We start from the raw sequence: 27,586 nt of genomic DNA, 5'->3' as shown, positions 1-27,586 counted from the left end.
AACTATTTGAGTTCACTTTACAAAATGAATAAACATGAATAACAAACATGAAAAATTCTTAATAAACAGGAAAACCGGTGCAAGCCAAGGAAATATTTATTAACACTGTTCAAAACATAATGCACAACATTTTTCAACCATTTATGATGACACAACCATGTACGATCAATTTGGCAAGACATCTATTGAAATCACAGACTGTTGCGAAATATCAGTTACATCAAGGCCGGCATGTTTTTAAACTCCTGACAGAGTCATGCTTCATTTCAGTTGTTCTTTGGTTAAACCCCTCCAACAATCATGCATTTTACTCCGTACCAAAGAGTTTTGTCCCAGGATTAGTTTACTATGGTTTCCCTTATCGATCCCACATAGGGGACTGTTGTCATGACGATGCTACGCTTAACTGTTTACTGATTGGCTTTCATGCTGAAATAAGACAATGTGCCAACTACACCGTTATGAGCATTACTTCACAAAAACAATGTAGTTGCAGTTTACACGATGTAGATTAAGTAAACACAAGTGATCAAGCTGGTACCGTGACAATCGTGCTCACACTGTTTTTAGCTCATCTCCCTAATTTCTGTCCATCTGAAGGACATCGGTCGTGGGATTTTCCTTTACACAAAATAAATAAAATACTCATATAAAAATAATCTCTTAGAAAATATACGACAACATAGGGACGATCTGTCTGGACAAGCACATTTGCTTACAACGCACAAAACACTAGCATTAACTACTGTTGCAAAACAGAACAGGACTAGCAGCAAAAGTGTTATATTACCTATAATGTATAGCATTAACAGGATCATGTATCTGATCTCAACATTCGATATCGGTAGCAGGTGGAAGCATCTCCTGAATGTTAGCCATTTCATTCCAAAGTGAATTTTTCACCGAATCTGTTTCTCTGCCCACACAGCAAATATTTGCCAAAAGAGAGGGGAGCCTGGGGTCACATTAGCATAAACCTTTGTGTCAGCTGAGGTCATAAAGTTTAATATAAGTGGGAAATCTGATTGTTCTAAGGACCTCTGAATGAATATCCTATGTAAATTAGCTTATTGTCTTTTCTGAAGAAAGTGACTGTGTTCGCTTCGAAATGAATTAGCCTTCACACGATGCTCAATTCCAGTGTGTATTTGTACAAAGAATATATGTGCAAGGGTTGACACTGACGTAGAGGGTTAAAATGTCAGCACAGAAACACAAAGACAGTGGTGTCTACGCGTTCAGCGACTAGCAATTATCTTGAGTGCAGCGCGCTGCTGTTTTTGTATCGTGCATTGTCGTAGGTTCATCCCTACAGCACATGAAAATACAGTGTAAAACTTGGTCAGTTGATTTTATGCAAAAACAATATCAAAACACAACCTAAAGTCTAAGCTAGTAAACACGAGACGAAAATCAGTAGTTTTCTTATTAAATAAATTAGCTGTTTTTCTAAATAATCCGTTAAATATAGCCATTGTTGTGTCCATGCATTTTTTGTGTTTGAACATTTATAACGGCCATCCCTCAGCCCAGGTCTTTTTGCCAAAATTTCCTCGAGAAGTACTTTCACACTACCGACGGGGCAGAACACCCCCCGACCACAGCCCACGTCCTTCTCATGGTCCACAGATCAAGCTTTTCGCAGGGTACTTCGCTCTGTTGCTCAGTACTGGAAACAAACAGGTGTCTACCGGTACCAATACCAAAGCTCTCAGTGTAGCTCTGGAGCTGCATGCATTGCATGCAAATTTCTCCATCTGGACTCACGGTAGCACCACCAGGTCCGAGTATTCTGTGCAAATGGCTCTATTTTCTACCTTGAATCCATAACGGTGGTTATCATCAGTGTTGTGACTCTTTCAGACCATCTACCAGTCAAAAACGGCTGTGCATAAATACCTCCGCAATAAATATATCACTTGCACGTGTACACTTCTGTCCGCTCGCTGCAGGTGTTGCACTTGACGTAGCAGCACCAAAGAAATTTGCAGTTGCACTGCCACACGCGGGAGTACTGGTGCGTGTTATATCCTCGGCCGCAGCACATGAGGTCGCAGCCGTTGGCCTGCTGAGAAGTCTTGTTGCAGATTCTGCCGTGGGTTCCCATGCTGCCCGTCACAGGATCTGCCTCGCAGTAGTTGGGCGACTTCTCGATGTACACCAAATCAGTGTCCATGGGTTTCCGGTACGAGTATGGTTTTTTAATCTTGAGGAAGGTGGGTCTCTTGTTTCGACTGGCTCGGACCGGTTCGACGTGCACGGCGTGGTTGTACTTTTCCTTGAGGATGTAACCAAGCTGGCGAAACTTTGGAAGAGTGGTCCAGCAGGTCTTGGTGGTGCAGGACCCAGATACGCCGTGACATTTACACTCTAAACGCATGTTCTTTTCCAATACCTGAAAAAGACAAGTCAATGTATTTTAGAAACTCAATACTTTAAGTTTGCTTAGGTATACATAATCATAGCCTTAGGTCATACTGAAAGTTGATTCTGTGACACATTTTCAGTTTGCAGTCACCTGTAACAAAAGATGGGAATGTCTGAGGAAGGAAATGACCCTTGCCTTAGCATATGTACGAAAAGGTATGTGATATAAATATTTAGCATGTATTGACGTCAAACATAAGGCACATTTCAGCAAACCGTGATCTGACTGGCCTAACAATAAAGCAGAGATTAGTGCAGTCACCCTCGGCAAAATTTGTGCATACAGTCGTGTATTTCAGAGCATATTTCCGTGAATGGTTTTAACAGGTTGAGACAAAGGTTTTTAACATTCCGATTTAAAGAATGCAAAGATTGTTAAACCTGCAGTGCTATACTACCTCATTCCTTCTGGCCTGTGAAACCCAGTCTGTGTGTTAACCAGCTTTCCGACTCCATGTAGCAAGCCTACTCGTTTGTGTACACAACAAGCGCCACAAATTGTTTCAAGGGGCGAACTATCAGAGGTTGTCTCTAGAAGTCTCTTGTCTTGTATATGCAATGGAGCGGAATCTGCACAGGATATGATATAAACAATGACTGAATGATGATCGCAGAGTTCCTACAACAATCGCCCTGTGTGTAGTGTACACAGATAAAGCTCGGGAGTCCGGTTTCAGGTGCCTACACAACAAGTCAAACTTTTCGAGCACTACTTTGTTATTTTTTAATCCACAACACGTGCCAATCATTATTGTATACCCTAGCTATAGTTTTACCATTGCAAAAAGCAAGCACAGGTTTGCACATAATATATGAATGAACAGGCAAATGAAAGCAGAACTCACTGAAGCAGAGTGCCTGTTTAGATATGAAAGATATCTGAATGGTGTGATTGGCATCAGTGAATTGTCTTTTCCAGGCGGTGTAATGTGATTGGCTAATGTGTCCTTTCTCTCTTTTGCTCTTTCTCTGGCGTTCTGCTCTTGGTGTGGGTGGGAAAGGGTTCACCTTGCTTTTTAATTATTTTGTTCTCCCTTTCTTACTCTCAGACATGCTGGAGTCTTCGTTGCAATTGTCTGCAAGCTGGGATGCATATCAGGCTTAGTGTGGTCATGCCGCTGATTCCTGATAAACAGTCTCGGGAAAAGCTTACGCAGGAAAAATCCATGTTCCTTAAGAGAGGCCACGCCCCCTCACTAAGGTGCTTTAATGTAACCCATTAATCAATCAAAATCATGGGTGCGGTATAATCATATGTTTAGTTACAACCACAACACAATGACTTGTGTGAATTGCTATAGAACTGAATTCATCTGCTACAGACAACGGATTGGTGAATGTGAATCATTACTGAAGGTTACTGGTCAGGCTTTGGATTTAAAAGCCCTGAAGGAAGCTCTGTCCAGAGTGCTGAAACATCACACTTCAGATTGGCACTTCGGCAGTGAATGATAAACAGTTTATGAAGGTAAGTCAAAGTGCTCAAAGTATGGGTATGGACGTTGATGCTGTTTTAATATTTTAATACAGAATCTTTTTGACTTCGTGACTGTACATTAAGAATCAAACTTTGTTTTGTGTGCCACCCTGGGTTTTGATCAGCTGACTCTCAATTTTCTATGATTCGTATACTTTCCTACTTCACCATAATTTCAAATGGCAAAGAAGTCACATTCTACAATTAAAGTTGGTCTTCGCTAATCTATTAAACTCTTCTTCACGCATAGTAGCATATGGAATTAAATAATAATATATATGCAATGTAAGACTTGCACTATGTACCTTCCGTCCCACTTCATTGTTATGAAGGTTCATGAGCGTCCTCGCATTCTGCTTGATCTCTCGTGCGTCCACAAACACCTTCGAGAAGCTCAGTCCGTAGTGGATATCGGCCGAGCATCCGCCCCACTTCCACCCCTCCTCTTGGTTGTAGAATCCTTGCTTTTCTTTGTCGCATCCACAGCCACTCAGGGTACCCTGAGTGCAGGCTGCCGTGATGGCGTGGGCGACCCCGGCGGCGATGATGGCGTAAGTGAAGGCCGCCTCCTTACTCCCTGGAAGCAAAAGAACATTCTTAGTCAGACTGTTCTCAGACAGCATCACCCCACCCCCAAACATACCTGACATAGCTTCACACTCATAGCAATAATAAAATGTGTTGGTCAAGTGAAGCATCGTTCATTTATCCTGCACTAACAGTAAAAGTGTGAGAGCGGTCTAATAGAAAGTGATGTAGAACCCAGCGCAGGTTAACACGGCCATGAAAACAAACAGATCACATACCTGTGATTACTCAACACACAAATAATCGTCCTTCAGTTGTCAAAAAGAGGAAACATGAAGACAAGCTGTTTGCACACAGATGGGCGAAGGAAGGAACGGTCCATCTTTTTAATAAGCTCAAAGGACAAGAGTTTATTTCAGACAATAGAATGGTGGAGATAGAGGGTATGTGTTTAGGCTCCAGTCTGGCCACTGTCCCAGCTTCCGTCAGAACGGTGGATCCACCCTGTGGAGATGAACTCCTCAGGCATGCGGTGCCTCCCTGGCCAGAGCACGGCTGTAATTGATTGCGACTGTTGAACAGGGCACTTCCAGGGTTAACTGCGCACTCAATTTATATGGACGGGGATAGATCAGAAAATCCTAACAAGAGAAGGCTTTTTCAAGCTTTTGTGACAAGGTGACATGAAACAACAGAGAACTCTTAAGTGAAATATTTAACAGGCTCCAACTTTGAGAACAACTTCTCCAAGATTGTTTTCTAATGCAATATTTAAGTGATTAGTCAAAAGATGATGATTGCTCCAATCTTTGTCTGATTACAAATCTTTGGCTTGTACAGAAAAAGAAAAAGCGAAGCTGAATAAAATTCCATTTGGCTAAGTAAGCCTGGTGATTTTAAGATACAGTATATTGATTGTTGCCCATGTTAACATTCCCGGAAATGTACATGTCATTTACTGGATTAATAAGTCATCATTTATTGACTGTCCTAAGAATCATTTACACATCTGGAACTGAAGAAATGCTTTTTTCTTTTTTAAAGTTAACCTTTTCAACTCTTAGGCCTCGTAAAGAGTGATGTCATGCGTATCTTCAATCAATGTCTTAAAAGACGGAATTGGAAAATGCACAGATATGTAAAAACATCAACAGAGCAGCTCAGCAGTTTTGGAGTTTTCACCTTCAAAAGGATCACGAGTCTTCAGTGGTTTCCTGAAACTCACTTATGTTGGTATGTGTTGATCTTCTGATGATAAACATCTTGGATCTCTGCCCATGCAATTTAACAAAGGCCAGTTTGGGGCATCAATTATGTTGAGATTTTTATGAGTTGTTTGGGCTTGTCGCCAGGGAAGAAGGGATGTATCTCAAAAGAAAGAAATAAGACTGTAGGCTATATTCAAAGCAAATCTTAAAAAGTTCCTCAATGCTTCTTGTTTGTGTTATATCACGACTGCTACGTTTACTTAAATCAAGATATTCTGAACGCAAACACAGCTGATAAGACGCCCATAAAACATGTGTGTTATGACAAGAGTGTCATTTATTTTCGATAGTGGCATAGCATAATTCTGCGCGAGACGCCTCTTGCCAAAACTGTAAATGCAAGAGGTTAATTTATAAACCTCATACAATGTACTTGTCTGGACTTGAGGCATTAATGCTGTTTGAGGAAAACTATTTCTGAGCATACCAGAGGGTGGTTAAGTCAGAGAAGATTTAGGAGGGTTGCTCTCAGCCAATGTAAAATAACGCAATGATATGCCTTTCGCATATCTCTCTAACTGCAGCTGATTATGAGCAATACACACTCCAGGCGATATCTCAATCACATCTTCATTCATATGGACAGTCAAAAGGTGAACAGGTACGCGGGTACTGAAAAAAGCTGTGCTTAAAGCTACGTATTTAACATGCAAAAAGTGCATCTCATAGAGGAGTCAAGGGTGCCAAATGTAGACCCTGGTACCAGGCCCTGAAAATGATTGCACATTACTCACTCAAGCCCCTCCCCGCTGGATTAACCACCTCTTCTTCATCTCTCAGGCTTCTGCTACTGTGAGCATGAATGGTCATACAGCCACTGAAACCAATCCTGTTTGAATGGTTGTCCGCTTTCCTTAACCCTCCCTTTACCGACCATACACAACAGCCGTCTGGCTAAATACAACAGTTGGGCTTTTGGAGGGCTGGCCTCCCGGCCTGCTTCAGAAACGGAGACCACGGTCTGTCACGCTAGGTCAGCATCAGCTCTCCGGTGCTTGGATGGAGAGGGCAAAACGTGAGACCTATAGCAGCTGTCCGGGCACTAAACAATACAATCAGGACCCACAACAGATCCAGGCAGCCATTCAATGAGCGTGTGCAGATCTAAAATGAAATGGAAAGAAGAAATCCTGCTTTTTTTAAGGAGGCCCTTGCCTTTGATGCAGAAGGATAAAACACAACTTCACCTTCAGCGATAGATACAAGTCTCTACAGATCTAAGCTGTTCCCCTGGGCCTCAACCACACTATCGAAACACTGGCTGGATCCTACTGTAAAAGGAGAGCGAAGAAAAAAAATTCTTTAAACCTTGTATTGGGGTTTATTTCCAGTAGAGTTCAGACATTCAAGCGACTAAACTACCTGCAGCCATCTTCCATGAGGAAAACAACTCGATAATCCTACTTTCTCAGCACAGGAGGGTCGGAAACTCCTTTACACCACCATTCATCAAAGTGTCGTTGGTTCAATAGCGCTGAAGGACCCCTTAACACGCCAAAGTTTGCCTTAGGAAAATGGATAACATTACCCTTAGTAGAAAACTGGCTTTAATTAGTTTTGCTTTGTCTCTCTGTGCCTTATAAGGTGACAAATTGTAACATTTCTTTACAATACTGTACTTTCTTCTGGTCCTGCCATTCAGCCACTGTAACTTATACCCGTGGTAAATTGTAAACCCCGACTCCCAAATCATTAAAATCTACAGATAAGACGGGGACAACTAGAAAAAGAATTCTTTTGAGGGGTTGGACTGTTGAGAGGGCTATAAATCCAGCCACGCTGGCACTTGCTCCATGAATGCGGCTGAAACTTACCTGACATTGTTACTGTGGCGTGAGAGACACTAAACATTAGCCTTACATTCAATGACAAATCAGTTCAAATTCGATGTCAAAGTAAGTAGCAGGACGTAGACTCCGTCCAATGTTTGTTCCGTCTCTTTTTACAAAGAAATTCTTCTATGAGTGCTAGCAGGTGTATGAGAACACAGAGTGCAAGCTTATCACATCTTTGCATCTGCAAAGAGGAAAACTGGACGCCTGCTTACTATGGGCAAGCTGAACTTTTCTGGTCTAAAACAGATTTATTTAGGCTTAAAGGGCTTGAGAAAAGAATCCCTTGTCTTTTCAATTTGCTTTCCCTCCTGGTGCTTTTGAATAGGAGGCCACAAAACATAAAAAATCAACATTAATGGTGTAAATGTAATAATTTGGTAACATACCCACTTTCAACTCTTTTCCAAAGACAGTTCTCTCCCCGAGGGCCGAGCAGTTCCACCTTCCATTTTTGAATTGAAACTGACACTCATTGATTCCCATTTGCGCTCCTTCTCCAATGACAATGATAGCGTCAGGTCGGCTTTGACAGATAGTCCTTTGACGAGGGGCCAAACCAGGAATTTTGTTACAGATTATGCTCGCTCCCAACGCAACCACGGAGGAAAAGCCGCTGTGAAGTTTAAAAATAAGCGCTGTTTATATTTACAAAGACAAAAAGGAACACTTATAGCCTACATGATATGATGAATGATACTTTTTTTCGCGGGATTTGTCACAAATAATGGTAAATAAATCAAATTAAAACACGCAATAAGTTATCATTTGGACAGGTATTAAAAAATAAATCAAATCATTCCGTATGCCATGTATATATTTTTCTTGAGACCATCGATCAACGATAGAAAAAAAAACATTTCTAAAACGCATGTGAAAGTATAAACTGATAAATAAAAAATGAACTAAAGTCATATGTTTATTTTCTATAATAATGCATCAAGTGTCAAAATACCCCAATGCCTTAAAATACCGGCACACATGCGTAAATTGCGTAATTGTGAACTCAATAATTGTTACAGGCTAATAGAAATGAAATAAACTTTGTTCCCACAAGAGAGTAGCACATATTTCCAACGTTGCAAGAAGTAAACACGTTCGGTCTTCCCTTACTTACCCAATCTTCAAATATATAATCCCCAAGCAGAGGAAAATGTGAAAAATCCAGCGACGTATTTTCCTACTCATGTTCAGTCTTTAATTAGTTAATAGACTGTGAAATAGAAACAGTTTCCTGATGGGTCTAACCCGCCGACGAGAGGTTTTATCACAAGCAAACCAAGTCCTTAGAGGGATGCAAAACTCCGTGAGAAGTTGAGATGAACACCTGGGCTGATATCCTTCGGGACTTGTGGAGATGAATGTTATTCTGCATATGTACCGCTTCTGGGTCACTTTTACGCGTATCGCTTTCTTAAAAAGTACGCAAAAACTTATTTCGATCTTACATTCACAGCACCCCTCCTGTAACGTTGGACCATTTATCTGTTAACTCTATCAGGGTGCGTTCTGGAGTAAGTTAGACCCTCCAATACTCCTTTTATGTGTCTGCGCTCCTTGAAGGAAAGTGGACTACCACCAGCAGGTTGATAACGCGACTAATTGCACAGAAACACGCAGCGAACACACGCGCCTTCCCGGGTTTAACAAACAAGTCTGCATAAAGTAACCTACGATACGTAGAGAGGTAAAACCCTGATTTGAGGTACGACAATTGAGTAGTAAGCGACAGATGATGTCGATAACACGCTATCACTGTAATATCATAATAAGCAGTCTAAGGAAAAAAAGTATAATCACTATGCTCTTTGTCGAAAATCATATCGCAGTAACTCCAGCTTCTTAAACAGAGCTTTTATCTATTTTCCTGCACCCGTTTGCTCCTCCCATGAGAAAAGAAAACTTGTTCGACTTTAGGTTTCCCCTCACCCACCTCAAGTTAATTACGAGGTGAGATATGGGCTCATCCAAACACCTTCCAAAATACAGATGTCATGGACTGTGCTTGCTGACTCGGTGGTCAAGAGCAGTACAACACTCAAAATTGTGATATAAGAATATTAAAAACGCTCCAATAAACTGTAATGACTGTTGATGAAAAGGTGGTTGTTTTTCCTTTAAAACTATATTGTATATCTGCAGGTTACACAGCAGTTAGTGACTTACGTTACTTGACGATTTTGTGAAGTAGCTAAAATATATTTCTGTTCATATTTTAAATCTCAATCCAAAGTTTCAGGACATTGCGTTTCCCGATATGTCCCGTTGCAACATTGTATCAATAGACTCACCTGATGGGGCTTGAGTATCACATTTGGTTGACTTTCGTCTGGAATATTGCATCTTAACGTTTACACCTGTCAGTTCATAATCATTGCCAATTTGTTCCCGGAAAATGGTTAGATACAACCTTTGTAAACCTCACTGACGACAACATTCGTACCAATTACATTTTAAGTTCAATATTTATTGTATCATTTGGTCAATAACTGCAAACTTTTATGTATCATTACACAAAAGTGTAAAGTGCCTTCATTGACCTTTTTTATCGTGGTTTTTGATTAAGAACTACGATTGGACACTACATCCATCACTCATTGTAAGCTAAGCCCTTGTCTTAAAGAAACAGCCCCACATTATATGTATTGGTCTCTAGTCATATTCAGGATATTACAATTTATTTTTAAGTCCAAAAAATAGCTATTAAAATAGAGAACAATAACGTGTTTTTAAGCGTACGATATTATTATTATTTTTACTGGCTACATTTACATTTCTTTTTTTTAGGAATTCTACATTTAGGCATTTGGCAGACGCTTTTATCCAAAGCGACTTACATTGCTTTATCCTATACATTTTACATAGGTATTTGCAATCCCCTGAGATCGAACCCCCAACCTTGCGTTGTTAACATTTATGATTTTTACATTTGTTCCCCCATGAGAAATGGGAGCCGCACATAAAGTTAAAGGTGCTACCTCGAGCAGGGTTGACGTTTTAAATGTTACAAACTCCAGTTGCTAGGCAACCCTCATCCCCAAAAAGCAACTAGCCACAGACCCTTCAGCCAGTTTTCACCAAACGGAGAAATATTATAACTTTGAGTAATATTACTAATAGTAAGCCAGAGGAGCAGGCATCCAACATGCGATAATAAATCCGACACAGGCTGAATTCCTTAATTCCTAATAATTCAATAATTCCTCGTTTAAAAAATCAGAGTAATACATTTTGTTGAAATGTCCAAATATTTTCCATAGGAAGAACTAATGCCAATAGACAACACAGATATATTAGATGCCGAGTAAAAACTGCCAGCGACATCTGCAGCTGACAAATGGAAAGATTTAATATAGACGATGCATGGGCGCCATCTTCTGGATTAAATGTTTATTCCAGACAAGATAGGGCCAAACAATTATTATGTTCTATAATTACCATTTTCCCTTTTCATCTCATAGGTACACATCTGACACTCATAATGTGTACATATTTCATTTATCTGCCTGTCAAACAGTCATGCATAGACCGCCGTGACAACACAATGAAAACACATTTATTGTATTTGTAATAGTAATAAAAACATGACACAAGGCTCCAAAAAAAAACAGTTTTCAGACAAAATATTTATTTAAGAAAATGACAAACTGTTATAAAAATGTTTTAGTCTAATGTAATACGGTGTGCATTTCTGCCCCTCAGGGAAGGCAATAGATCGTATAGTTATCTTCTACACGGGATAAAATCACTACCCCACAACTATACAATCTACTACCTCACACTGTGAAAGCACTGTAGTCTAAATAAAGCAAGATAACTAAGACCATTATACACAAAATCATTTATTTTGTAACAATAAGCACAAAATTTCAATATGTCATGAAACACAATGAAAACTGTATCACTGTCGCTGATATTAAATTTCAGGTAATGTAGACTAAAATGCGGTAGCTTCGTTTTCACTTTGAGAAAGACAGTAGGATGTATAGTTATCTCCCAGTGTGGGTGTGACCCTAAAACTATACAACCTACTACCTCATCCCACGGTGTAAATGTCACTTTCTTTCCACCTGTGAATGAAGTAATGTTCATGGATGCGACAGAAATACAAGGATTGGCATTTTCCAAAGTCCTTTATGTCCGCCATGTTAGGATAATCTTCTCGGCAACAACGTTTCCAAAAGCACGGTCTGTGAACAGAAAAGGTTCTGAACTGAGTTTTATCATGTCGACAATCCACTGACACAAATAAGCCATATGTTTAAAATTAAAAGAAAAAAGTTTTACATTATATCATTACTAGCTACCGTTAAACACATATTATAAAAAATACGATAAAAAGAGACCCAACCAGAAATCTACACGACTACAAAATGCTCCCTCGAACCGCATTAGACACCCTGGGTAATGCAGCAAAATGGAGGGGCTGGCAAAGTTACTGGCACCCTTTCGGCACCAGGAAGCCATGTTGACATTGTGTGTGTGACTTGGCTACGTACGAACATCTCAAGTAAGATTAAAATCCGCCACATTCGGAACTAGGCCCAGTTTGGCTCTGGGGTGGAAATTGTCAGTAAGTGAAAGCAAAAGATAACAAGACTTATTGTCTAGTCTGCAGCTATCTTGGTAGATAAGTATTTCTAAATGCAAGTTCATCTTTTAACTTTAAATAACATAGTTAAACATGGACTTCTTTTATATAACATAGACTTATTTTATGTCATAAATAAGATTGCAAAAAGACTCAGGAAGACAAGACGAACCATTCTCTAACTCACAGCACATGTTTATAATGAAACAGTGATAACAATCCATAAAAGCCAAAATAGAGCAGATTATTGCAAAGAAAAAAAAATTAAGACTATTTGTCAAAATGGACAGTGTTTTGGAAAATGGTCCTGTTTTCTGTCAAAGTACTATAACAGTGGCAAAAAAAATATTATGAAAAGCTGGCATGAAACTAACTATTACTTGCTCCCTTGGCATATGGTAACACAAGCCTAATTTACATTCTGGCAGTTCTGCATGTTTTCCAATAATGCCGTGAATTCATCTTTGAAAGGGCACAGTTCTGAAATCACCACAGATAACAGCCAGTAAATGATCCACTAAAAGCGAGTCTGATGATTAGTTAAACTGCACTAAGAGTGGTGAAATTTTTCAATAATTTAGGTCAAGCAATTAATTATAGACTCAGTATTGAGTCCGATCTCCACAGATTTAATAACAACCATATCAGCATTTAACCTTATTTTAAATGCATAAGCTTCTTTTCTGCCTGCCCATCTGACGTTCATGACATGACAGAAAAGCAGCATACAGAGAGCGTGAATTTGTCATGTGCATGCTCACATAATCTTCTCAGAGAAATGCGATCATGAAGAATACAAATGGTCATAATTTTGAATCCAAACCAGATTTGCATTTAAATGCATCTTGCGTTTGCAGCTGAAGTGCCACTCACGGCTAAAGCTCCCTCGCACGAGCTGTCTGTCAAAACAGAGTAACTAACGTATGAGAAAACATCATCATCTGTAACCTGCTTCAGTGCTAAACAAGCCCAGATTTAATTCATTAAAGTACTGTACATCTTCTATCCATAAATAGCTGAGCTCACTGACTGTAAGATTCCTCATCCACATGTCACGTTAACTTAACGTTTTAAGCTTTATGAATCGACGTCGTTTAACATCAAGAATATAATAAATACAGCTACTCATCGACCATGCTTGGGGTATCTACATATAATGGTTGATAACTCTGGCCTCAAAGTTAGACTTACTAAACTCTTTGTAGGTTGCTTAAACTTCCCTCGCTTAATTCATAAAAAATGGCGGTCTCCTCCTCCACCTTTAGGGCTGGTCTGCGAAACATTTTCCAGAAATAAAATAATTCTCGGAACGCGTATAAATGATACAGCGATTTTCGTTTAGACGGGCACAATAACCTCTTCGTGGACAGCATATAAAATATATCCACTCTATAAAGATGACACGCCAAAATAAAGTCCCTCACAAACTAGCATGTAAGCTAGTTTAGATATCGTTGATAAATAATGCAATAAGCATCAGAAACTCGTTAGAAAGTTTACCCGACGTACGAAATATAATCAAATGTGCGTTTAAACGCAACGCTGTTTTCTATGAAAATAGCAGGGGGGCGTTTGGATAACAAAATCTCTCCCATACCTTCACTGTGTCCTCAATGGAGGCTGAAGGCTAGCCGGCTAATAGCTAATACTGATGAGCACCCGCGGTCAGCGCGAGGAGTCTTTGCTACAGCTAAACTACCCGGATGTTTGCTCTCTACCCGCGTCCTGCAATCCGCTTGTTTAACCCCAAATGCATTCAATCTCCCTCAAATTATCTTTAACGTGATGAGGTGGTTATATTTTATCTCAAATTTAAAATATTATTTGTTTCTGTTATTTTCTGCATTTAACAAAACTGTTGTTCGTATGACATGTAAATGCGTAATTACATATATATAATTAAACATATATAATAACCATTAAATGGAGCCTTCAGAAATTAAACAACAAACAGTTATTGTTAAAATACTTTCGGTAAAATACTGTTCAAATAAATAATGTTTTAATGCTCATTTGAATATTTCTGTAAGGTTGCTTTATTCTTCAACGCCAGGTGTCGCTGTTTATCTGGATAAGTGAAGCGAGACAAACGTTGATATCTAAACGTGCACACAAATATAACGATTTATAAAATACTAAGAAAAAAGATATTTTCAAAAAAAAAAACTCCATAAAACCCAAAAGCATTTGTTCATGTTTCTTAATGAACTAATATTTACCCCATTTTTCATTTTAAAATTGAAAAGAGGTTGCATTATTCTGCTTTGTGTTTATTGAATTTTGGAAGAATTATTAGTTTCCACTCAAAAGCCTAAATTTGGGCAGGAAAATAAAAGTGATCAGTTGTTTCAATATCAATAAAAAGTTATTTTAGTCAAAATAAAACTTAACCTTCGAAAATTAGGACAAAGAGAAGTATGATGATGGTAAATGATTTGTTCATGGCATGTGTATGTTTGTTTTGTGATAAAGAAGGTTTTACAACTTGTTTTGTTGTAATCGTCTATTTAAAGTATATAAGATACTGAAAATTACAATTAATTCTAAATTCAGATTAATTTGCTACAGTATGGCATAAATTTCAACATTCAGATTATAAACACATGCTTGATTTGTGTAAAATTCCTTTCTGACCAATATGGCATATGATGCATGGACAACTGCCCCTTCTGTGCAACTTGACTTTGTTTGATGCACTTCTGGCAATAATTATAGCTGCAAGGCAGCTCCAAGAACAGGGAAAGTGAAAAAATCCAGACACACAAAACAAGACAGTTTCTTACAAAGAGTCACCATTTATACATTTCAAACATGCAATACGTTTCAACAGTTGATGTGTTCGGCCTTAATCAAAGCTGATGTTGCCATTAGCTGAGTAAGACAACGTTCTAGGTCACAAAAGAATAAAGTTTTATTGCATCATCGGACCTTTTTAATTCGAAACACAAATAAACAGGCTAATAGTTATAGTATTAAATAATCAAACTTGTTTAGTGCGAGCAAATGTGAAATATATGTTAATAAGAAATAATGCAAAAGGTAACATTATAAATTTCTACACGTTTGAGTGAAAATGCAATAAATAAAAAATATAGTGCTTTTAACAATCCACAGTAATCTTTCTTTATCAGACAAGAAAACATCTAACAATTCTTCTACGGATCTAACGAATAAACATGTTCTGTTGGCTACACAACAATTTACTTTGAAAGACAATGTTAACATTTTAGTTGACAAATGAGATCAGATAAATTCCTAAACACTAGTGTTATCTTACTTAAAACACCACGTAAATTACACACACACTTATCTTTTGTAAGTACATTAAAAAAGCAGCTTAAGTTCAAGTAATATATGGTTAAAGGTACAACGCATTCTCCAAAAACACAGTCTACAGGCCAGTATTTCACTTTTAGCAAAGTTGCAATTTAACAGGATTTGCAAAAACATTCTCAATTTCATTTTTAGAATTGTCGTCAAGATCATGCTGAGCTATATCTAATGTAAACTGCATTGCATTATGAATGAAAGCATTCAGTTGTCATCTATTGCACCAACACAAACCGTTATATCACAAAGGCAATATTTAGAAAATCTGGCAATTTGCTAAATTCAAAAAAAAAAAGTTTTAAGAATGTTTCATAAAATGAGACATGTTGCACAGTGATATAATTTGGTTTAGTCTATAGAGGTACATTTTTATATGCAAACTGTATTGAATTCTCTATCATAAGAGCCAAATAATTAAAATAAAATACAAAAAATAAAAAAATAACACTTTCCAATATTTTCATCAGTTAACTAATAAATAGCACATGTAAAAAAATATAAAACAAATTTTAATAACAAGTTAGAAAAATAGCCTAACATAACATTGTGTGGTCAAAGTTTGGCAGTAATTATTTTTCTCTCTCGGAAAAGTTGTTAAATACATTTTTCAAATGAGTAATCACAAAGGCAGATTTAAATTAAAATAACTTAAACATTAGGTTGTGCTTTTTTTCAGATTTTAATTTTTGTACCAGATTTCTGATTCATATTCAATTTTCAGTCCAGTGTCTTGGTGAATTGATCAAGCTGTTTGGGAACAGTGACAGGTCACATCCAGATCTTTCAGTGCTTTTGACCTCATATCCTTAAGGACTGGGATCACAACTTCTTTTAGTGTTTTATAGATTAACCGCCCATTCTCTGAATCAGAAGAAATCTGGATAAGATAAAAAAAAGATCAGAATCACACAATTTAGATACAACCTGCAGAAACATTAATACCTTATTGAGATTTTTAAACATTAAATTGCAGTTTATATCTGTACACCGTTATGGCCCGTCCACACCGGGATGAACGGTTATCGTTGAGTGTGTACACCGACATGCAAAACAGCAGGTGTAAAAGCATCATTTATTAAAAAAGCCTCAGGCTCTTTTGCCACTTTTGTTCATGGCTGCGCTCAAGCACAAATGGTCTTGCCGAGCACACATTAGCTGTGTCCCAATTCAGGGGCTGCAACCTTCTAAGTTCTTCAAACTTGTTCTTCAAAGCAGGCAGCCTCAAAAGTCCAAGAACCGAACTGCGTGGTGAAATCAGCAGGACACAGAAGAGATGTTTCTGAGTTTTTTCAACAAATTCGGAGCCAGAAATATAAAATTTTATTTTAGAGAATATTTCACGTTTATGTAGATTAAAACAGCCCAACAGTATATTAAATTAACCAACCTTATGTATTTAAAACACAATAATGCACCAATAATGTTAATGAACAACATCAATATATAATATTAAAACACTGAAATAGATTTAACAAAAGTTTTGAATTATTATTGAAAAATTTCAAGCCGTTAAAGGGACGTAATAAATCTTGGGATATTCAAAGCTGTGAAGGATACATACATTCTTTAAAACCCGAGTAAATAAGGTTGCATTTTGGAGCTGCTTTTAAAGCAACCTTTGTATCAAGACAGCCTTACCAGCTCTCAGTCGCGCTGATGTGATGCAATCGGTCTTAAAATGCAGCCTTCAAAGAACGCAGCACTCGAATTGGGACACAGCCATAGACGAAGAGGAAGCAAGATGAATTCTTCTTCTGTGTTGCGCAGCAGCACATTGTGTACCGGGGTATTTCAGTTTTTAATAAAGAGGCATCTATGTCAGTGAGTGAATTTGCACGTTCACTCAGCTCATCTCCAGAGAAAAACGCTTGGGTATGAACGTTTAAAAATGTCAAGAAAAAGCGCTGGCGATAAGGTCGTGCGATTATCATCCCATGTGTGTGCAAGCTCTTAGTTTGTAAAAAAACGCTTACCCAAGTAAATGCTTTGATTGTACGTTCAACAAAGATACTCTCAACATCCTCTGGTATCTTCATCAAATGAGCAGCGCAGTCAAGAACACACAGAAGGGTTTGTTTTTGTCCCTAAATAAAAACGCAGATATTTAGTACACATAAACCATTGAATAATAACAAACATTTATCATAATGAAAGAGCTTTTTCCCTAGCTTATTACCTTGTCCAGTGAATTGAGGGCATGGGGATTACATCTCTTTTCAGCCAAAGTCTCGACGTCCTCTTTTGTAATGATTGGCTCCTTCAGTTGCTCTAGCCAGGACCACATGAGAGAGGAGAGAACCACAGGATCTCTCTCGCCGCACAACCTCTCCCACGCACCATCACGGGAGTTCAGCTCCATCTAACCACCAAAGCCAATTGTGTTTATTACAGAAAAAGCAGAAGGTAACTGAGTAACTGAGCTTAAGCTGTTTCTGTAGTGCATTTTATTAGCATCTCAAAGGTAAAACTCCTCCTACCTGCCACATTGAGACTGTGTTCCTGAGTTCTGCATCTTCTATATCTATTGTAAGTGCTTTGGCCACAAACAGATGCCGAGACTCAGGCGAGAGTTCATTTTGCAGAGATAAAATAGGAACATCATTAAATTCGTCATTTTTGCCATCCCAGGTCATCTTTTCATTTCCACTGTGATTTGTGCTGTCTTGACACGTTTGAACATTTCTATCATCTTCTGCGATCCATTTAGAAAGCACTGTGCTGCAGTCCACATTGGTTCTCCCTAAAAATCCATAAGATCTGCTGCGCTTTGCCTCCTTTAGAGACGCCCGCTTTATGGGTTTGTCATCTTGACCTTTTTTGGATTCTACTTGGGAACTCCTGGAACTGGTTAAGGAGACATGTTTGGGACTGCTTTTGCTTTTATTTGTCAGTGGAGGTATAGACGGTTGAATAGCAGGGGTTTGTTTAGCTAATCTGCTCTGCGATGTGTAGTGTTCAGAAAGGTCCAAACCAGATTTGCTGCCAAGAGCATTCTGGGGACTTGGCAGGCCTTGAATTCTTGCATCCAGTTTGTGCAAAGCTGAGTCACTATAGCTTATACACTTCCTTAAGACGAGTTGAGACTTGTTTGTATTGTCCACAGTTGGCCATCTCCAAACAACATCAAACTCTTGGTCACTACACAGTGGGCGGTCATTTGGTTGAGCACCCGTTACTTGATGAGGAAAGCTGGGTTGGTCAGGAGAACGAGGTGAGGGTATCGGAATTCCCTTGCCCCTCATCTCCTTCCCTAACTGCTGGATGGCCTGCAACGAAACCGTCTTCTCCACTTCCTCTGTGAGATCTGGGATTTCCAACACCTCCTCTTCCACAGTTTGACGGTTCTCTGCTATGTCCAGTAAGAGCCTGCAGACCAGTTGGACGATCTTTGGCATGTTTTTCATTTGCCGCGCTTCGTAGCCATGCAGCATGTGGCGTTGACGGGTCAAGTACTGCGACAACGTGACCGAGTGAGCTTTGGGCTCGGCGCACGAGAACACGCTTCGCAGTGGCACAAGGAACTGGGCAAATTCTCGCACGCACAGCAGTTGGCCACGGGTCTGGATTGAATTTCGCCGTTTGGCTCTGACAAACAAAATAGCTTGATCTGCACTCATCCGGGATGTGAATACTAAGAAGCATGCTATTAAGACACCTGAAGAGAAATGAAAATGCTTTAAGGGCAATTGTTGTGTTGCCTCAAAGAGGCAAATTATACAGATTTGGAACAATTTGAGGGTTAGAAAATAAAGAAAGAATTTTCATTATTGGGTGAACTGTTCCTTTAAGAGCATCAAGTACTGACCTGTCCTGCCAAGTCCGGCATGGCAGTGAACAGCCATTTTTCCTTCTTGCATGGCAAATGACATAACCTTCACCATGTCAAGGATAGTAGTCAAGGAAGCCACACCATAATCCTTCCAGCCAAAGTTGTAAAAATAGACTGGAAAAAGTGGGCAATAAAACATGTAATTGAATTCAGCTCGCATGATTTTCTGTTTGTTTTAATTTACAGAAACATGTGCATTGTTTATACACTTCTATGCAAAACCTAACTCTGAGTAACTGTCGTTGCGTGTTACAACACGCTGCGCTCTGCGGAAAATTGCATCTTACTCTACATAGTTTCCCAGAAGGCGCTGGCTATAAGCAAAGCACCATCTCAGGAGAGCTTGTTAAGGGCTGCCAATCCCCCTAAGCCTTAAAACCTATATAGAAGCTCAACAACTCCTGCATGTTTGGAAGACAAATGTTTTTTCAAATGTTCTTTAGCTTGTCAAACGCGCTGACAGTTGATGTGATAATAGCCAGAATAGATTTAGCTTAGCTTGATGCAACAGACTGAAAGGGGTATAGGTGTATGTTTGTGTGAGGTACTGACTCCCAGCCTCCATGAAAACCTCCGGGCGATAAGTGAAACTGCTCTCTGGCTCAAGAGTGCCGCCACAGCTGGCGTGTTCCCCTGGTCGCTGCAGGTTGATGACTGTCTTTAAGCCACACCTAGAAAGAAATAAAATGTCAGCAAAGCCGGCCCTGGGGCATGTTAAGAATTGCTTATAAGCCTTTTACAAAGATGTACATACTTCTGAAATTGTTCGATGATGTTGAATTTTTCAATGATCTCAGTTGAAGGCCTCGCCATGGCTAATAGATTATCAGTTATCCTGTGAAGAGAATGCAGATAAGTCAACTAAAGAAAGTTCAGGAGTCCTAATGGTGCGTTCACACCAAATGCGAATGAAGCGATTTGTGCGAGTCAAATAGATACAAAGTCAATGTCAAACTTGCACCGGGCGACGTGAATGATGTGCAATGTCCTGCCTAATTTGCGTCAATCGCATCGCGAAGAGCTTATTGACATCTATTGTTCGGCATGTCCGGACACGTGAAGACACTCCCTCTCTGTCACACAATGTTTTTTGCGTCACTCGCAGGAAATTGACCAACTATTCCCACAAGTAATAGTAAGAAAGAGTAAGAGTAAGAAATGCAATGCTTTGCGTTTGGTGTGAACATTTCTCTATGTATATATTTTTGCAAATTTTAGAATAAAATTAAAGCGTAGAATAGCACAATTCTAACTGTGGGAATTATATTTTGACAAAGCATCCAAAAGAAATGAATTTAAACTAGATTTGGCATTTTATCATTCAGCTTCTTGAAGTCTAAACCATGGATGTTTTTGAACAGTATTGAAGGAATTTCCATCGGTTCTGGAGTCTTATAGACTGATTTTTATTAATTGTTTGGTCCAAGTAATACATTTCAAAACAATTTTTTATAAAAGTCTAATAAAATAAATAAATTATGAAATATGATAAAATTATATATTTTTTGTCTAGAAAAGCAATTTCAAACTTAAATACTCTTTAAGTACTCTTTCAATACTCTTTCAGATAAAAAACGATTTTTTATAAACATATTGTCAAGTGATATAACTATAAACAATAAAGACCAAATATTGATATTTTCACATCAAGCAACGCTGAATATACTCCTTATCTGACAAGAAAGAAGGAAGCTTACCAGGATGAGTACAGTCCCTTGATGGCTTGTTCTTTATCGCTCCAGCGAGAGGGATTTTCATATTTGCACGCCCGACCACCGCATGCCATGGAACACTGCATATGTCCTGGGATGACATGCCTCAAAGTCTCACCTACCTTGGTGTACTTCGCAGTAGGGACTCGAACATTACCTGATGAGAAAACAAGTAAGACTTGGTCTTCAGGATCTACAAATTCGACATAGTAACCCAAAATTGAACATGACTTAATACATCTGCTTCCTCTGATATCAGTCTGGGGATCCGACATGCTAATAGCCACTACCACCTTCTGCGAAAAGAAAGTCAAATCTTCCACAGCCAAGCTACACCTCCTTCTCAGGATCATTAGCGAGATCCGAGTGTCCTGCTTATTTGACAAAGCTGCACTGATCTTTTCCATCCGGGAATGGTTAATGTTTCTGCATGTCTGTCGTTCAAAGCATCAATGATCCAACACTCCGCACAGCCTCTTACTGCCTGAACAAACCAAGCAATGACCCTAGTGCAGTGAATCATCGCTACACAATCACCCAGTTGCACAAAAGAGACCATTACAATCCAACCGGTTCATTGGTTGCATTCAAATAGGGTCTCCATGGTGACCAAGTTCGAAGTAAGTGGGAGGTTGGACGAACACTTGTGTGTGTAGTCTCAGGTAAAAGGTAAACAGGATAATGTGTTTAATGGAGAGAAAAAAGCTTTGCGAGGACATCAAGAATATGAGGCTAGCATTACAATAACCCATGAGCTTTATTAAGAATGAATAAAAGGATTTATGTAACAAAGAGGATACAGTACAGAATTATACATAAAGGTAAAGTAGTCTCCTCAACAGTTAGTCATCAAAAGAAGCTTATGAAATAATGGATATGTGCTTTAAGTTCTCAACACCATGGCCATTACATGTGCCCTTTCTTAAATAACCAACTTTAATTTGGGAAAAATGAAAAATACATAATCACAGAATATAATTGAGGCAAACGTGTTACTTCTTAATATTAAACAGATAAACAATCTTAAAATAATCTGAAATCATATTAATTGCAAATAATGTCAATTTAAACCCATCAGGCTAAATTCAATTAAAATACATTTAATGATGTATTATCAGTCTAATAAAGTTTAATGAGTCTATGCAAACCTGTAGTATATCATGCCTATTTAATTTATTTTACTATTGATTCCCATTTACATCCTTAATATAACTACAAATCTATGAATTACAATTTCAAAAAAGACAACCTTTTTTATTGTAACAATATATGTCGAATGTAGCTCCAGTAAATTACCACACTAATGGGGGGTTCACCCCAAAAAAGGTAGAATATGTGTTTTTTGTCATGCATGTTGGAAATGTCCTTACTTCCTGCTAGCAATCAATAAGTAAAGTGGTCCAATGATATTTTAATAACTCTATATTGTCTGCGAGAGGGGTAGGATAAAAAAAAAGTTTGCCCAATCATTGCATTTGGTCCGAATGCAATGATTGATTGTGTGTACATTTTTAGTCAATGTATTTTGCATTCTACAGCGCACCCTGTTCACGCAGACACCTAACTTTTCCCTTATTAAATGTGTGCTAGTTTGCATGTGCCACTGGCAAAGGACAAACAAATATAAAGCCCAGATTAAAAACTGCCACGACTACAAATGTCTAATCAGCAAAGAGGTGAAAGCAGAATTCGATTCGTAACGCATTTCGGTCCCAGTTGGTCTGTTCAAGACCGCTTTCCGGAGGTATCGGGCTCGCTTTCTGGGGGTTTCCCACTCGGTCTGTTCGTGATTGCGTTCCGGAGGTTTCACAGGAGATGGGTGTGAAAAACAGGAAACTCCTGGGCTAAACGTGAGTGTTAACACCGGAACTCAGACAATTTGAGATTTCAGCGCCATAGAGAAGGATAGTAAAATCTGAAGTATTTATGCTAGAAAAATTGCAAAACGATGTGCCTGGGGGTACGTGTAACACTGACTTCAGATATCCTGAGAGGATTGGGAGTGGAAATTATTTTATTTCTTTTGCTAAACCTAAACAACACAGCAAAATGTGGGCGCAGTAACCTGGTTCAATCCCAAAGAAAATGGTTGTCATACTCTCGTTAACTTACCATTTTTATTTGCTCAAGCTAAACTTTAATATCATCATGTGCTTCAGCATGGTATCACTGGCTAAAAACGATAAACGTCAAATTCATCGCAGGTCAAAAATACATAAAAGAATTCATCTCATATTAAACTGGTTAAATGTTAATTCATTGAATTTTATCCTGCGGTACATGAACAGTATTTTTATATGCGATCATGACAACCGTTTTCCCCCACTTGCATTGATCTGTATAGCCTCGCTTCCAAATTAATTTTGTCATCCCATATTTATTGTCAAATCTTTTATATATCATCCCACTAGAATACTGAGAGAGTGTGTGCAAAATGTGTGAAAAATCTCTTGGCACAAGGCTTTCGCACTGACAGCTCTCATTGTAAGACGTTAGCGAACTCCGTATGTTTGTCTGAGTTAGCGACAGTATCTAAGGGGAGCGGGGCTTAGCGTCAGGTCAATCGGTGTGAACACAGCATAATAAATCTTTAAAACAAAACATCTTGAACTTTTCGGTTTATTCAACCCTTCCATATCAAAAATCCCAGTTTTTTACTTTTAGGAACAATAAAAATCACAGGTAGAGAAAGAGCACTATAATACCTGGTTCCATGTCAGTGGTTGAATCTCTCCTGTTGGCTGAGCTGCCGCTGGTGTATGGCAGGTCACTCAACAAACTGACACCTGCTGCCATGGCCGACACTGCAAGGTGGTATACATGGTGTAAGATCTCAGACAAAACAGAATGGTGCTAAAGTAAACGATTACAAAAGGACAACAGAAATGAGGAAACCGGTAACTCTGGTTGCTGGGGAGTTTTTTTCTCTTGGGGAGAAATTCACAAAGTGCTGTGTCACACATTCGATCTAGTGTCACTGGCTTACCCTAAAGGGATGAGCAAAGGAGGATACAACCTCTCACTTACCTATCCTCTCTAGATAAGAACAGAGGGAATTAAGATGGTTGACATGGTGTCTTTCAAGGAGATCTTTTTTAAATTCAGGCATTAAAAAAAATCTATTTCTCAGGATTAACTCATACATAAATGATTGAGACTTTTAAATACATATATATATATAATATAAGAAAGATATTTAGACTACAGGATCTTGTTTAAAGAGAGGATGTGGAAAATGCAATATGTCAGTTTAACCTTACACTCAACATATCAACTGTCAACAGTTGACTACTCACATTACCACATGACTGTAAAGGTCATTAATCACAGATAGGAGTACAATGACTAACCGCCCCACTGTAAAGCTTGGGTAATATTCTGCATGCTTACATTATGACAAAGATATAACCATGTCAAACATTTCTAGTTTAATAAATGTTCTTTAAAATATCTAAAACTAGAAAGTGAATGAAAGAATAGGGCAATGCCTATTTGTGCAGGGTTGGTGTAATGAGCTTGAGCTCATGTAAAATTATGTTAACATTCATTTGATACATCATGAATAATTCATAGAGGAAAATGAGAGGATACAGGACAGAGGAGTGGAATTGTAAGACTCATTTGCAATGTAATGTACACGACTGCTCACACTGATACGACAAAGTAAAACCCCACTTTAGCTGTCCATAAACTCAACCTGAGGACGTTGAATCAGTGTGCACAAGTCCTCTGATTGGAAATTGATTTTTCCAGATCTTATTAGAAACTACAGTGGCAAACCAGTTTTGTGTCATTTTAGCCCAGCTTCTCTTTTTTTTAGTAGTTCACTGCAAATTGTATCTCCTGATTCAAACAAGAAATGATGTCATGTTTTTTCTGCCACACTAATGAGAATTCCATTCCATTCCATTTTCTACCGCTTATCCGAACTACCTCGGGTCACGGTGACTAATGAGAATAAATATTTTAATTATAACTGTAAATACAGCTTAGTGAAAAAATATTAATATGTAGATAAATGGTTGTTCAAGTATAAGGATCAAACTTTCCCCAATTCTATTAAAACTAGCAACAAGTAAAATGACCTCACCCACTGTTAAATGTTTAAATAAAAAAAACACACTCAATTTAAATAATATAAAACATAAATAACAAAACTACACTGTAAAAATTATAGGTTATTCGAACCCATTCACATCAATTGCGTATAAATAACATGAGCGGTTGCAATACCTTGCAATACGTATGCCAGAGTTAAATTTTGCTTGTATACAATACGCCAATTTTTGCATCACATGACACTCCAATTTTAGCTTTCGTAAATATTAAACGGCAATTTGTTCCATTAACCTGTACCCAAACCCTTAACCTACAGTATTTTTTTTTTCAGTTTTTTCAGTTTTTTTTCAGTTTGCTCTTCCTCCAAAATGGCTGCTCTCGGCCGAGGTTCTTCCAAACATTGGCGTATCATATGCACGCAAAATTAAACTTTGGCTTACGTATTACGATATTGCAACAGCGTGTGATTTATACGCAGATCGATGAGAACGAGGAGGTAATTTTCAACCCTTGGTTGGGTCAACTTTGTAGGTTAATTTAACCCACCTGTTGGGTTTATCCTTTTTTGACCCAAGAATGGATTTGAAAATAACAAGAATTTGACAATTATTAATCATCACACCATGAATATATTTATAATAAATTTACATTCTGAACATGCTTGTTAACAATATTCCAGCTGTAATTCTTACACAAGCTGCAACTCTGAGCCTTTGGTTGAATCTTTAAATGCCGCCCACTGGATTAAATCAAAGAGCAGCTATCACTTTCATCTAAACTTTGAACTGATTTTTCAAAGCATTTGCAAAGCAAGCAGAATTATTAAAAGCATTCAACACATAAATCATATCACTCTTATTTCTAAATCTGCAAAAACACTTCAACTGAATACTTTCAATTTCTACTACCAAGAAATAGTATTTTCTTTATAGTTTTCCATAGTATGTCTATTACAGCAAGGGGTCTGAACAAATGGTCGATGGTTGCATTTTGTTCTAGTGCTGTACTTTATTTTAAATTAAATGATCAAAGCCACACAGTAATGTACAGCAAATGACATTTTGAATGTTTAGTTAGGTCTACATGGCCTTTCGGATATGACCACAAAGAATGAGTTCAAAAGTCTCAGCCAGTCATAGCACTCAACGAACAGTTTACAGAAATCTTACTGTTGCTTCTGGCTCTGTCCCTGACCCTTCACATGCCCTCATCTTAAGGAAATAACATTTCTCACTCTGCTACTCATCTATACAGAGATCTATCAAGGGAAACATTTTGTGAGAATTCAAGTTTATTTACACGAATATAGCATTAAAGTGCACCGGGATCAAAAGGAGGACTTTCTTTGTAATCGTTCAGTACTGTAACCACAATAGACACCGACACATCCCAACCAATAATAGCCAAATGATTTGCATTTGTCAATGGTTGACTTTTTAATTGTTACATTGGGTGATGTTCCCCCTTATCCTGAATATGTGGTTACATCACTGTTTGTACATCTGTCGCCTGTGGCTTCCTGAAGTGCTTTTTAAGTCTTTAAGCTTTTAATTTGATTTTGGGTCTTGAAACTTTTCAAATGGTGCCATTAGAACAGAATTAGTTTTAGTGCTTAAGTTGTTTAATAATATAGAGACACTTTTTTGCATTTTATAAGAAAAAATTGAATGGTCTAAGAAAACAATAGGAGACCAATTCTGTCTATTCTCTCCATTATTTTAAATGACCTAATACTAAAGTTGACTTTCTCTGACACTCTTGAACTTATTATTAATGTTATTAAGTACAACATCCACTCAAACAAACTAACAGTATCCCTACAGTAGTTTATATATGATGGATGGGAAGGCTAAACCTCTTGTTGAAACATAGCCTACATTACACTTAGAAAAACGACAATGATAATCTTCGGATGGACCCTTTGGGTTCTGCGGAACTACGAGTTTAGCTAAGCTGTTATATCAAAACAAAGAAGCAAAACGCACAAAAGTTGAGGAGTTTAAAAGATAAGACCACTAACTATACATAAACAGTGTAAACAGACTGTGTGGTTAATCTCCTCTGCATCTCTAAGCTAGCTAACCTATAATGCTATTGTGCTAAAAGCAAAAGCTAACAACAAGGCTTGTGTTAACGGTCGTTACGTACCTCTGTCCTTGGATCGGATTTTGTTAGCTAAAGATAATAGTTTCCCCTGAAATCATGATGAATTGCGAAAGCATGAGTCATGAGCAGATAGGGAGGCGTGCATTTGTATCAGTTTCTCAGCGAAAGGGGATGTTGCCATTGTAACAGGTTGGAGGATACAGATAAGGATTTTCATTGGTCGATCCACGGTCATGTGACCAAATGAATGCAACTATTGATGGATGGAACGCTGTGAGGCGCATGTGTTTGAAGACAATGAGACCACACCGTGCTATTGACTAGGTTCAATAGAGCAAGCAGTGAATTGAAACAGTCAGGGTTATAGAATATGATTGTCTATTACAAAAAATACATCGTGAATGCAAACGATCACAATAAAATCTTG

General features: G+C 38.3%; 3 protein-coding genes and 1 long non-coding RNA gene across 18 annotated transcripts in view; 1 reads left to right on the top strand and 3 right to left on the bottom strand.

The window, feature by feature from the left end:
* Positions 1-27,586, top strand: part of barx1 (BARX homeobox 1) — a 61,545-nt gene that overhangs the window by 29,549 nt on the left and 4,410 nt on the right. For 10 of the 14 annotated variants that reach the window (XM_056734251.1, XM_056734247.1, XM_056734248.1 and 7 more), the window contains 2 exons: positions 3,477-3,628; positions 3,729-3,895. Coding sequence is in view for 6 of the 14 variants with exons in the window: in XM_056734256.1 (XP_056590234.1) it covers positions 3,477-3,628; positions 3,729-3,879 (303 nt within the window). In the remaining 8 variants the exon portion in view is untranslated. Of the gene's footprint in view, positions 1-3,476; positions 3,629-3,728; positions 3,896-5,476; positions 5,578-27,586 lie in introns of those variants that run through there. The other 4 variants (XM_056734246.1, XM_056734259.1, XM_056734257.1 and 1 more) reach the window with 3 other exon arrangements.
* Positions 79-9,972, bottom strand: wnt7aa (wingless-type MMTV integration site family, member 7Aa). 2 transcript variants are annotated; one of them, XM_056734243.1, is made up of 4 exons: positions 9,824-9,972; positions 7,922-8,148; positions 4,210-4,481; positions 79-2,395 (listed from the first exon to the last, which is right to left on the bottom strand). In XM_056734243.1, exons 2-4 carry the CDS (start codon positions 8,016-8,018, stop codon positions 1,916-1,918), a joined length of 849 nt encoding a protein of 282 aa, XP_056590221.1. In that variant the 5' UTR covers positions 8,019-8,148; positions 9,824-9,972; the 3' UTR covers positions 79-1,915. The 2 variants fall into 2 exon arrangements, with proteins under 2 accessions (XP_056590221.1, XP_056590220.1); XM_056734242.1 differs by lacking the exon at positions 9,824-9,972 and adding an exon at positions 8,650-9,406.
* LOC130409979 (uncharacterized) lies at positions 11,139-13,759 on the bottom strand. Its single transcript, XR_008904961.1, has 2 exons — positions 13,721-13,759; positions 11,139-11,722 (listed from the first exon to the last, which is right to left on the bottom strand). It is a non-coding gene; the product is annotated as an uncharacterized LOC130409979 (long non-coding RNA).
* Positions 14,919-27,354, bottom strand: ptpdc1a (protein tyrosine phosphatase domain containing 1a). The gene is made up of 10 exons (XM_056734241.1): positions 27,202-27,354; positions 23,700-23,798; positions 20,980-21,151; positions 20,037-20,117; positions 19,835-19,953; positions 19,259-19,396; positions 17,931-19,108; positions 17,630-17,812; positions 17,427-17,537; positions 14,919-16,330 (listed from the first exon to the last, which is right to left on the bottom strand). Exons 2-10 carry the CDS (start codon positions 23,788-23,790, stop codon positions 16,196-16,198), a joined length of 2,208 nt encoding a protein of 735 aa, XP_056590219.1. The 5' UTR covers positions 23,791-23,798; positions 27,202-27,354; the 3' UTR covers positions 14,919-16,195.

This window comes from Triplophysa dalaica, chromosome 21 (genome assembly GCF_015846415.1).
Source record: "Triplophysa dalaica isolate WHDGS20190420 chromosome 21, ASM1584641v1, whole genome shotgun sequence".
NCBI classification, from domain to species: domain Eukaryota; kingdom Metazoa; phylum Chordata; class Actinopteri; order Cypriniformes; family Nemacheilidae; genus Triplophysa; species Triplophysa dalaica.
This window is presented reverse-complemented; position numbering and strand designations above follow the sequence as displayed.